Source organism: Gastrolobium bilobum, unplaced genomic scaffold (genome assembly GCF_033153095.1).
Source record: "Gastrolobium bilobum isolate Gb01-03AN ecotype WA unplaced genomic scaffold, APGP_CSIRO_Gbil_v1 utg5726, whole genome shotgun sequence".
Classification (NCBI taxonomy): domain Eukaryota; kingdom Viridiplantae; phylum Streptophyta; class Magnoliopsida; order Fabales; family Fabaceae; genus Gastrolobium; species Gastrolobium bilobum.
The window spans coordinates 502,798-514,994 of NW_026896804.1; the positions used below are offsets into that span (position 1 = coordinate 502,798).

Here is a 12,197-nt window from a genome sequence, read left to right on the forward strand (position 1 = left end):
CTTATGTTGATCCAACGGTTATATTTATTTCCATCTTTGTATGGTCATGATTTGCCAAATTTAATATTTTATATTTATTTCTACCTTTGTATGGTTATGATTTTCCATATTTAATGCTTTCACTTTAAATTTGGGAAATCATGACCATACAAAGATGGAAATAAATATAACCGTTGGATCAACATAAGCGATCTAACGGTGAGATTGACTGGGTGTCACATGGGTGTAACATAACTTGGGTGTCACAATATCCTATCCCTATTTTCATATCGCAAACAATTCAATTTTTGAATATCAATTAATATCTTATTTATAAATTTATGCAAAAATCTTTAATTTATTAGAAATAGCTTAAATTTTACAATATTTACTACTATCATTTGCATAAAAAATATTAATTATTGATATCTTATTATGCAATTAAATTATTATTTTTTACTTTTGTTAGTATAGCTATATTTAAAAGAAAAAAGAGAGAATCCATGAGCAAAGACAGTTATCTTTTTGTCCCTTTGCAGAACTTTGTCAAAGAGCAGTTTGAAAGGGTTGGAACGTAGTTGAAGGTTGAGAGTTGAGACTTTAAAGTTGAAAACCAAGTCAGTAGCCACCACTTTAATATATAATTCACTTCAAATTATTATTATCATGTGCAATAATTAACTTCAATTTTCTTATTAGTTCCGAGTTTCTTTTCTTTTCTTTTTTTCCTTTCTTTGTTAGCTGTAAAGTTAGGTTCAGGGGTAGGTTTCCTCCATTCACCTCGAAGACTTTCCAAGTGAATCAAATTTCAAATGCACATGTAATTTTAAGATTAGATCAAATATAAAAAGTATAAATTATACAAATGTGTATAATAAATTAAAAATGTTAAAATTTACACATATCTTTATTTAAGAATGAATAAACTAAAGAATTTAATTATTGTAAAACTTTAATTTAATATATAAAATTTGATAATACCAGAAACTGTTTTTTGTATTTTTGTTGTGATCTTTTATTTTTTCCTAGAAATAACAAATCTGCCACGTGTCATAGCTAATACCATTAATAGTAGCAACTCGCAAGATGGTTTTGCAAACTCGTCTATTCCACTGTTACAATCTTATATATGTTTGAAAATTTCTTATGTATGTTTAGCAAGCGCAAAACGACATAAGTTTAATGATTAGTATGCTATCCGAAAAAGGAATACTGTACTGCAAAGATCATACGAAAACTTCATCTATTTATCTTCGAATAGTAATTTTATAATATCTATCGACGAAAAAAGTTAGAAGAAATGAAAAATCTCATATATCATTATTTGCTACCTTTAAATACTTCAGTATTATATTATTCTATTATTATTATCGACGGGATTTTTTCTATCTCCACCATTGAATTTATAACATGGCCCACATAACCAATTTACTTGATGGAGATTTTTCAAATAGTAGTTCCTCTTCTTAGAAGATGTGGCAAATTTATCCAAATCTCCTCTTTATTTTGTCGAGGAACAAGCCATCATTACTAATATTATCGTTCATGTTATTTAAACGCCTTATTCGAAGGAAGAAATTACAAATACTCTTATGGAAGTTAAGACAATAAAATTTAAAACTTAATTTTTTTTTTCTAGAAATGTCACTAAACTAAAATAAATCTAAAAATGATTACAATTTTTTACCTCTGATAATTTTCAAGTGGGCAAATTGTTTTAGCAAACCTTGATATTTAATAACAAGTGCAACGTAAATACTTTTTGGATTTAATTTCATGAGGGGGAAAATAGCAAATACTATAGCATTAAAATGCTCATTGAATGATATCAAAAAAAACAAAATGCTCATTGAAAATGAAAACCAAATAGTGAAAGGTGGGGGTGGGTCCACAAGACCCACATCATTAAGTCCACGATATGAAAATGTTGTCCCAACGAGTGGCAGCCATTCTCGCCGACTATCATAGTGTTATGATAAAAATCCTATTTTCCCCCCCAAAACCTTCTCATCTTAGAGTCAAAGATATGCAATGGGAACCAACCTGCTACTGCTGTCAGCAACTCATAATAAAGTTAAATCAATTAATTACACACACTCTTTCAAAATGATTCTCCTTCTTCTCTGTCTAGCCACAAACTAACAAAATCATAGACTAGAAAGTCTACAAACAAGGTGACCAAACATGCTGTTAAACCAAATTTAGATTATTTAAGATGCAAACTCAATTGGGTGTCTCTCCTTCCGCTTCTGTTTGAGTATTCTTACTCCAAAATCAGACATGAATTCCATTCATCTCCTCCTTTCTCTGTTTCTATTGGTTGCATTTTCCAATCAGCATATGGTTTATGGAAATGCAGAGGTTAGAGTTCTGATGGACTTGAAATCCTCTCTGGACCCAGAAGGAAAGATCCTTAGCTCGTGGATCAGTGATGGTGATCCATGCAGTGGCTCGTTCCAAGGGATTGAGTGTAACGAGCACGGCAAAGTGGCCAACATCTCCTTGCAGGGAATGGGACTTTCAGGGTGGCTCTCTCCAGCTGTGGCTGAACTCAAATGCTTATCAGGCTTATATTTGCATTATAACAATCTTTCTGGTGAGATACCCACACAGATTTCAAATCTCACTGATCTGGTTGATCTCTATCTCGATGTTAATAATCTATCTGGAACCATTCCTCCTGAGGTCGGCAACATGGCTAGTCTTCAAGGTAAGTAAGTATACAATATAATCTTATGGTATATTTCAAGTTATATATAGTAGTTTAATTTTACAACTCTAAATTTATGTAGGTGAAGAAGATACCTAACTTCTAGTCGTATGAATTGATCATATGAATTTGTTGCCAAAGCCAAACACTGATTGTTATATAGTTTGCTTGGACATGTATTATGAATATGCTTGGTTTAAGTTCCATAAGTTAATCCAAGTTCACTTTTATTTTGTCCAGTGCTGCAGTTGGGCGATAACCAGTTGGTGGGTAATATACCTACACAGTTGGGTTCCTTGAAGCAGCTTAGTACTCTTGCTTTGCAATATAACAAATTAACAGGTCAAATTCCTCTTAGCTTGGGAAACTTAGAGAAGCTAAGCAGGCTAATTTTGAGCTTTAACAACTTCAGTGGTATGATTCCCGCAGCACTAGCCACTACTGCACATTTGGAAGTTCTAGATATTCAAAACAATTCTCTATCAGGGAATGTTCCTTCAGGCATGCCTCTACCCTCCTTTCCTTGTCGTATAGTTTACTTGAGTTTATACCTTTTTCCTTCCCCCCACCCCATATTTTCTTCGTATATCTCTTTGTGCATTTTAGTATATATTGATTTTAACTTTTTGAAAATGAAAATGAAGCATTGAAGAGACTTGGGCAAGGATTTCAAGGTGCAAACAACCCAAGGTTATGTGGAGTTGGGTTTTCTACTTTGAGATCTTGCAACAAAGATAAAGATTTAGACGTTAACCATATTTACACCTCAGATCAAGACCTATCCAAAAGTAGTAATCCTCCAAAGGCTCTTCCCGAGCCTGCAAATATCCAGCTGCATTGCAACCAGACCCATTGTTCAAAATCAAGAAGGTTTCCTCATACTGTCATCACAGCAAGTGTTATAACTATCACTCTCTCATTCATAGGCGCTGGATTTTTAACATTCATCAGATACCGCCGTCAAAAGCAGAGGATTAGGAATGCATCAAGTTCTTCTGAAGGGAAACTTAGTCCTGACCAGTCCAAAGAATTCTACAGCAAAAGTCCATCAGCACTTGCTAATGTTGAGTATTGTAATGGATGGTATCCATTGTCTGATGGTCAAAATGCTGGTGGATTATGTAATGAATATCTAAACCAATTTAGGTTTAATGTGGACGAGGTTGAATCTGCAACACATTACCTTTCAGAAGCCAATTTACTGGGTAAAAGCAAATTCTCAGCAGTTTATAAAGGAGTTCTCAGGGATGGTTCTCTTGTGGCAATTAGAAGCCTTAGCGTGACATGCTGCAAAACCGAGGAAGCTGAATTTGTAAAGGGGTTGAGCTTATTAACCTCACTGAGACATGAAAACCTTGTTAGGCTGAGAGGTTTCTGTTGCTCAAGTGGTAGAGGTGAATGTTTCCTTATCTATGACTTTGCCACCATGGGTAACCTGTCTAAATATCTTGACATGGAGGATGGAAGTGGCAATGTGCTTGAGTGGTCCACAAGGGTTTCTATCATCAAGGGCATTGCAAAGGGTTAGTTGTTCTTCCTAATTGCCTATATTCTCTAAGCAACAAATGTTACAACACAAAAAGTTCAGGAAAACTGAATGACTCTCAATGTCATGCTGAATAAGATACTACTTTAGATCATACATATATATTTCTTCTTTCTGGTTGATAATTGCTATTCGTTTATGAACAGGTATTGGATATCTACACAGCAATGAAGCTAGCAAACCTACGATAGTACACCAGAATATTTCAGTGGAAAATGTTCTCCTTGACCATGAGTTTAACCCATTGATCATGGATGCTGGACTACCTAAGCTTCTTGCAGATGATGTTGTTTTCTCAGCTCTAAAAGTAAGTGCTGCCATGGGATACCTAGCTCCCGAATACATTACTACCGGACGCTTTACTGAGAAGAGTGACATATACGCATTTGGGGTTATTGTACTTCAAGTTCTATCTGGCAAGAAGACAATAGGTAGTTCAATAAGGATGGCAGTTGAGTCTTTCAGATTTGATGATTCTATTGACACAAATCTTAGGGGAAGATATTCTAAATCTGAAGCAGAGACCCTTTCAAAGCTTGCAATGTTGTGTACTCATGAGCTTCCTGACCAAAGACCAACCATGGCAGATGTGATTCAGGAGTTGAGCGTGTTTCCTGCTCATTCATGATGATCTACTACTTTCTATTGGTATAATAAGGATACGTTGATACAATTCCTAATTGCTGGGTTTCACCCATTGCTATTATTTCCATGTTACCTAAATTAGCCATTGCCAAATAATTATAAATTTAAATGGATTCTTCTCCTGCCTATTGCGAACAACTGGGATTGTTGAAGGATATCTTTTTGCTGTAAATCTAAGGGTGACGAGGGGTAGGCTTTGGCTAATAGCTATCCAAAAATTTCTCTGAAGTATGCTAACGAATTATTGGTGGTTTGTTGAGATTACTCGCTACTCAGAATCCTTGCAATTACAATAGCACCGCTTAACCAAAACTAAAGATTAAAGAACATTCGTAATTTTTTTTTTTTTTTAAAAAAATCTTATATAACTTTTAAATGTTAATTCCTTATATATATATATATATATATATATATATATATAACCTGTTAGGGGCTAGGGACCCTACTCTAGAGTATTACCAAAAGGGATTCCCACTGAGGAGCTCATAAAGAAAAAAGAAAATGAAAATACGTTCTACTGAGGTATGAAACCCCTTGGCAGAAAATTACAAGCAAATGCCTGTTTTCTCTCTTTTTAACGTACACCAAAGTGACCAAACTGTCTCTAGGTAGAAGGTAAAATCCTTACACAGTATTGCATACAGCCATCAGACCCCATGACAAAGAATTGCTGTTGTGATTGCCTATGTATTTCAATATGGTAATTGGAAAGGTAAACTTTCAAGGGAATGTGACATATGACCCAAAAGAAAAGAAAAGAAAAAATGCATGAGAAGCATTGCTGAATTTATTTTTTGTGGGGGTGGGGAGGGTTGGGCTGTATCGTTTTTCTGATGCAGTAGTCGTTAAAATGCAAGACACTAAAAGCTACAAGTTCACACTATTTACAATCATGTATGGTTGAAACAACTGGCAAAAGGATAGTTTTGTGCAGGTACAAAAACCTGGTATATGATATGATTCTTTTCTAATTTGCCAAACAAAGTTGTTTTACGTAAAGATTCTCAGGAGGAAAAATGGCAAACTACATTACCATGATGAAATTTATTCCGCATTAAAATCTACAACAGCCATCGCATAGTTCCTTTTTTACTAGCCGTTCACCCACTGGAAGCATTAGGATTACATTAACTCCATGTTTACAAGCTATTCACCCGCAAAATTGTTCATAAATTTGAACTGTCTTGCGTATCCTAGGCAAAAGCAGAGTGCTGTTGATGATCTTGAAGCCATTCAGAAGGCCACCAATCTGGTCTGCTAGCGACAACCTTCACATCCTCTTGTCCTTGAATGGATAAGGCACCGGACCCCTTCAAAGCTTCCTCTAGTCGCAAGAGCCCCAGTCCACGACCTCCTAGGGCAGTAGTCACGGCACCAGCTTTTTTGCCAGATGCCGTGTTCATTACTTCTGAGCCTGGAATGACTTTGTTTAATAATTCTGGAATAGCAGAAAAGGAATGGCTCAGAGTGCATCATTATATAACAGAAAAGAAAATAATAAAGAAGCCAAATACTATTTGGAGCATTACCTTTCCCATCCTTAGCGAGAAACCTTAGAGGAACTATGCGCTTTCGAATCACCCCTCTGTGGTGTGTCCGAGCTATGAGTTCCTGGCCCACATAGCAGCCTTTGTCAAAGCTAATTGCATTAAGGCCTGCAAGATTATACTCAAGTGGTACTGCCTCACCTGGACATGGTCAATTAATTAAGATATTGGAGACAGAGAACTCATCAAAAGAATGCTTTTCAGGAGTTTCTACAAGGAAACAAATATACACCTTTTGGAATCTCAGTTGATCCTTCTGCTACTCCCTTTTCTATTCTCCATAGAAGGTAATTCTGTTCATCAGTTTCTTTGTCAACCTCAACTAGAGGTGCTGAAACAGGTAGAGATGAGAGGGAATATTTAGACCAAATGTATAATATAAAAGATTGCAGTCATAAAAAGATACAAATCTTATTAGCTGTAAAGGAATAGCTAACTAACGAATTATATTTGATGGGAAGATCCCTCTGAAACCAAGACAGACCAATCTGGGATCCTTAAACCACTGCCAGCCAAGATTACTCCCATGTGAAGCTGACATTGCAGCACGATCCACACCAGCACCCCAGCCAACAGAGGCTGCTTCTGGTTCTTCTACATGGGAGGACTTCTCAGGAATGCCAGCACCATAACGCTGCCAGCATGAGAAATCGTTTGTGACATTATCAATCTCAACCTTCGACCTCAACCGGTATCTGCAGCACTAAAATGTTAAGGTCTCAGCAACCAAATCTCAGAAATAAGAAGAGAGAGAGAACCGGAAAAAGATTAATTGCAATTAAGAAGGACCGACCAAAGTATAAACTGGCTTGCTCTGACCAATTTGAAAATAAGATGCTTAGGCAAGCCGAATGATCTACTTTGTGCATGCTAACAGTTAGTTCATCAGGCTTTATGACATCCATAAGCAACATAGCATAATCACAGACAGAGAGAATCTTAGGTGCAAGAGAAATCTCTCATTCTTTACCATTCAATATCTATCAGCTATAATTTTATTTTTTCTTGGGTACACTAGCAGCTATAACTTTAAAGATGTTAAAGTCGGAGACAGGCTGTTACGACCCATAACTGATATTAGGGGCTCAACAGTAAGCAGAGATGCAGAGAATAATATTCCTCTACGCTGACTCATCATGGAGGGAAAGTTTGTTAGGGAATTCAGTTAAATAGGGAGCAGCGCTGAGGGAGTGGGGGATCTTTTTGGACAATTGGGACTTAGGATCTTTGGGAGAGATCAGGGGCTCTCCAACTCCTCTGAATCTATCTTTCTTTCCTTTATTTTGCAATCTGTTTCTGTTATCTGTGATTAGGGAGAATCTTGGATTAATACTGTCCTTAGTGTTGATGTTTAATTGTTATTGATACTGTTGATTGAGAAATATATAGAAATTGTCTCTGTTTTTGGGTTTATTCTTGAATCTGTGAGATCAGTTTGTTACAATATTGTTACGACCCATAACTGATATTAGGGGCTCAACCGTAAGCAGAGATGCAGAGAATAATATTCCTCTACGCTGACTCATCATGGAGGGAAAGTTTGTTAGGGAATTCAGTTAAATAGGGAGCAGTGCTGAGGGAGTGGGGGATCTTTTTGGACAATTGGGACTTAGGATCTTTGGGAGAGATCAGGGGCTCTCCAACTCCTCTGAATCTATCTTTCTTTCCTTTATTTTGCAATCTGTTTCTGTTATCTGTGATTAGGGAGAATGTTGGATTAATACTGTTCTTAGTGTTGATGTTTAATTGTAATTGATACTGTTGATTGAGAAATATATAGAAATTGCCTCTGTTTTTGGGTTTATTCTTGAATCTGTGAGATCAGTTTGTTACAATTGGTATCAAAGCTCTCTTTCTTGGGAGAGTTGAATGGTTTGGACCAGAACTATGGATCATCGATTGGAAGCAATGGAGGCGAGGGAGAGAAGAACGGAGGAGGGACTTCGACGTGTAGAGGCAGGGTTAGTTGAAGCAATCAGATCGCTGCAGGATCTGACAGCGGAAAGGAATCGACAAAGGAATAAAGATCAACAGAGAACGGTTCAGAAATCACAAGTTCCGGTTGCACCACATCCACCAGTGGTGGTTGTCAAATCACCACCTCCACTGGAACCACCGGACTCAAACTTTCATGAAAAGAAAAAGAAGTCTCTGCAACACATCCTTGGACGAAGACAATGGCGACAAACGCGTGCAAAAGCAAATGAGAAGAGAGATATCGTGAAAGAGGAGATGCACCTTGTTGACGCAAAGGTGGGCGAAATCTAGCAAGGAAAAAGAAACCAAATGGAGATCGTGAGAGTAGATGGAAACAATTCTTTGGTCTCACCGGAGATGATAAAGAAAGCTCAGAGAATAGAAAGGAAGAAATGGGCCCTAGTTTCTAAAGGTTGGAAGGGGAACGAGCCCAACAAGACAAACGGGCCAATAATTCGTGAAGCCCAATCTGTTTTTCAGGTTAATACTAGCAATTCAAGCCAAATGGAGGATTCGGGTTCGGGTAAAAAAATTTGGTCCGTGGGTAAAGTGAGTAACAAAGTACCAGAAAATTCCAAGAACTCAATTGGGACTCACGTGAACCCTAGCGCACAAACCAACCCCATCCAACGATCCATGGAGAGCTTGTCCAGCAACACACAACGCGAGGGAAGTCATCGCTTGCCTCAGACGGTGCTGAAGAAACATTCTCGTCTTGACTTGTGCTTTCGTTGTGAAGATCGATGGAGCCTTGGTCATAAATGCAAAGCCAAGCAGCTGAATCTTCTAGTGGTTGACGACGATGACATTTGGGAGGGCGACGAACAACAGGAAAACACAAAGGAGGCAGAAGCTGTCCAAGTAAACGCTACCTTGCAACTGCCGACACAAAGTCTAAGGGGTATTTCTTCAAGTCGAACGATGAGAGTTTGGGGTGAAGTAAATGGTAAAAGGGTGGTGGTTTTAATCGATAGTGGGTCATCCCACAACTTCATCAAAACTGACGTTGCGAAGGAACTTCAGCTTCCAAAATCCAAATGGGTCACGAAAGTCAAATCTATGCTTTGGGTCATATTTCCTTCCTCAAGTACAGAGTGGCAGCAAAGCCTTATGGCAGAAATCCATCAACTTAATGGCGGACTGTATGATTGTGATGAGAACAAAAGGAGCATTGGTCATGAAAATTCTGGTGATGATAACAAAGTGGTTTCTGTTCCAGTACTGCAAGTTATTCAAACCCATCCCTGCTTTATGATTTCTGCAAGGGTTGTTTGTATTCTGGTTTCAACCATGAGATCAATGCGTTGAATATACTTCAAGGGTGGGAAAGCAACGATGTCATTAACGCAGAGGGACAAGGGGAATGGGATCCGGGGGGAGTTTATATTTCTGCAAGCATATGTTGGCATTTACAGTTCACACAATGGGATCCCGATGGTGGGTTATGTTGCTTCATACATCGATTGGCCCTTATATTTCAAGCAGTGAGATCCTGGGGGAGGACACTAGTTTACTGACCATCACCTTGAGGACAAGGTGAACCTTTTGGGGGGAGTATTGTTACGACCCATAACTGATATTAGGGGCTCAACCGTAAGCAGAGATGCAGAGAATAATATTCCTCTACGCTGACTCATCATGGAGGGAAAGTTTGTTAGGGAATTCAGTTAAATAGGGAGCAGTGCTGAGGGAGTGGGGGATCTTTTTGGACAATTGGGACTTAGGATCTTTGGGAAAGATCAGGGGCTCTCCAACTCCTCTGAATCTATCTTTCTTTCCTTTATTTTGCAATCTGTTTCTGTTATCTGTGATTAGGGAGAATGTTGGATTAATACTGTTCTTAGTGTTGATGTTTAATTGTAATTGATACTGTTGATTGAGAAATATATAGAAATTGTCTCTGTTTTTGGGTTTATTCTTGAATCTGTGAGATCAGTTTGTTACACAGGCCCACATAGTTGAGGAAGTAGACATTGAATCACACAGTTGAGGAGGTAGACATTGAATGATACATGAGATTTCTCATGTCCACAAAGAACCTAGGAATTTCTCACATGTTCCAAAGAGTGGCTAAATGCCCGAACAAAAACGTCCATATCACAAAACATCCTCTCCACTCTCTTCAAATAACCACCTACTAGAGCGTCATTCCCCACATTTGGGACACACCCACTCCCCTCCACACATTCTAGAACCTTTCACAACCATCTATATACACACATTCTTTGGCCATTTGCTTACTGCACTCTTGTATACACCCCTAAGCGCGGTAGGTGAACACACCACCACCCTACGGAAACCACTGGTCCACCACACTAGCACCCAGATCGATCATTGAAGAGACCTGGTTCATCTATACTATTTCGATCCAGATAACAACATATTAGTCCTCTTTAGTGGGCTGAGCACACTTCTGAACAGAAGTCATGGAACTATTTTCGGATCAGAGATATTATGTTTATGATCCCTATCTAATTGGTAATTGGCTAACTGCCAACAACTAAAAGAAATAAAAGTGAATTACAAAAAAGCAAAAACCAAGGACACATCTGTTTCAAGGTTTATGATAATGTATTTCTCAGAAAGATGTTTGGTTCGCATTTAATATTTTCAAGAATATTTTTCAAAACTCAAAATGATTGGAGTGGAAGTTAATAATTGTGTTACAATTCCATTCTGATGTCAATGGAAAGCACATAACCACCCTTCGTCATGGGAATAGAAATCATCATGGAAATAAAAAATGAAGCAAAACACTTTCTTGGAAGTCAATAATGCCCATAAATATTTTTTTAAAGCTGGAACAAACATGGAAATGTCATATTCCAAGAATAACTTAACAATCCCCGAAAGAAAGGCATACTAATTGGTAATTGGAAGTCAATGAACTCTCTCTCTAGCTCTTGCCATTAGCAACCCTGATTCGTAGCATTGTAAAATTAACACCAAATAGATACATCTTTACAGTAGCCGAATTCACCAAGTAAGGACAAAATAGCAAGAATCAATAAATAATACAGAAAAAAATAAATCAAACTCCATAGCAAGAATCAATAAACCCAGGAAGACAAGGAAACTCACTTGTTGAAGGTTTGCAACAATTCATCCAACACAGAAGCATCCACATCGGCAAACAAATCAAAGGGTTCATCGGGGTCAGACCCAGGTCCAGTCCCGGTCTTATCAAGCTTGGTGTTGGACCTGGGCGGCTTATAGAGAAAGAGGTCATAGAGGAATCTCCCTTGAGGGGTCAATAACGCAGCATATATAGGAGGAACCGACGCAACATCCACGTTGGGTGTAGGCAAATTTTCGGTATTTTCACCAATGGGTTCACCAAATCGCCGTACATCGTTGGTCAACAGGCCCTGAAGAAACTTAACGGTGTCAGGTCCTCGGAATCGTATAACGGAACGGGACTTGAGGAGAGAGGCCACGGGACCAGCACTTTGGAGATCAGTTCCGCGATGGTCAGAAAACTGCTTGCGGGTGGTGTGGTGGATGGCTCTGCAACGGTGCCCAAAGAATTTGGAAAATGCAACACGGTTCATGGCTACTATTGTTTTTGGAAATGAAGAAGAAGAAAAAGAAGAAGCTGATGATGAGCACAACACAAGCCAGGACTCGGGAGGTTTCAGTTTCGAATAGGCCTCGTGGTTAGTTCGAGCATTGACACGTTAGGTTAGAGATCGATAGGTGTTCGATGAAAGTCGTGTGAGGGAATCCACTCGTCAGCTTCTAGCTTAGGCCTTATCCAAAAAATTTAATTATTTTTCTGAAGTTACCAATCTTA

The 12,197-nt window shown here is 38.2% G+C and overlaps 2 protein-coding genes across 2 annotated transcripts; one reads left to right on the forward strand and one right to left on the reverse strand.

The window, feature by feature from the left end:
• The first annotated feature begins 2,259 nt into the window (after positions 1–2,259).
• On the forward strand, positions 2,260–4,863 carry LOC133302156 (LRR receptor kinase BAK1-like). Its single transcript, XM_061501905.1, has 4 exons — positions 2,260–2,689; positions 2,930–3,190; positions 3,334–4,212; positions 4,382–4,863. The coding sequence occupies exons 1-4, from the start codon at positions 2,260–2,262 to the stop codon at positions 4,861–4,863; spliced, it is 2,052 nt and encodes a 683-aa protein (XP_061357889.1).
• Positions 4,864–5,892: 1,029 nt separating this feature from the next.
• On the reverse strand, positions 5,893–12,069 carry LOC133302141 (putative transferase At4g12130, mitochondrial). The gene is made up of 5 exons (XM_061501891.1): positions 11,486–12,069; positions 6,869–7,122; positions 6,660–6,758; positions 6,410–6,568; positions 5,893–6,318 (listed from the first exon to the last, which is right to left on the reverse strand). Exons 1-5 carry the CDS (start codon positions 11,953–11,955, stop codon positions 6,074–6,076), a joined length of 1,227 nt encoding a protein of 408 aa, XP_061357875.1. The 5' UTR covers positions 11,956–12,069; the 3' UTR covers positions 5,893–6,073.
• Between the last annotated feature and the right edge of the window lie 128 nt (positions 12,070–12,197).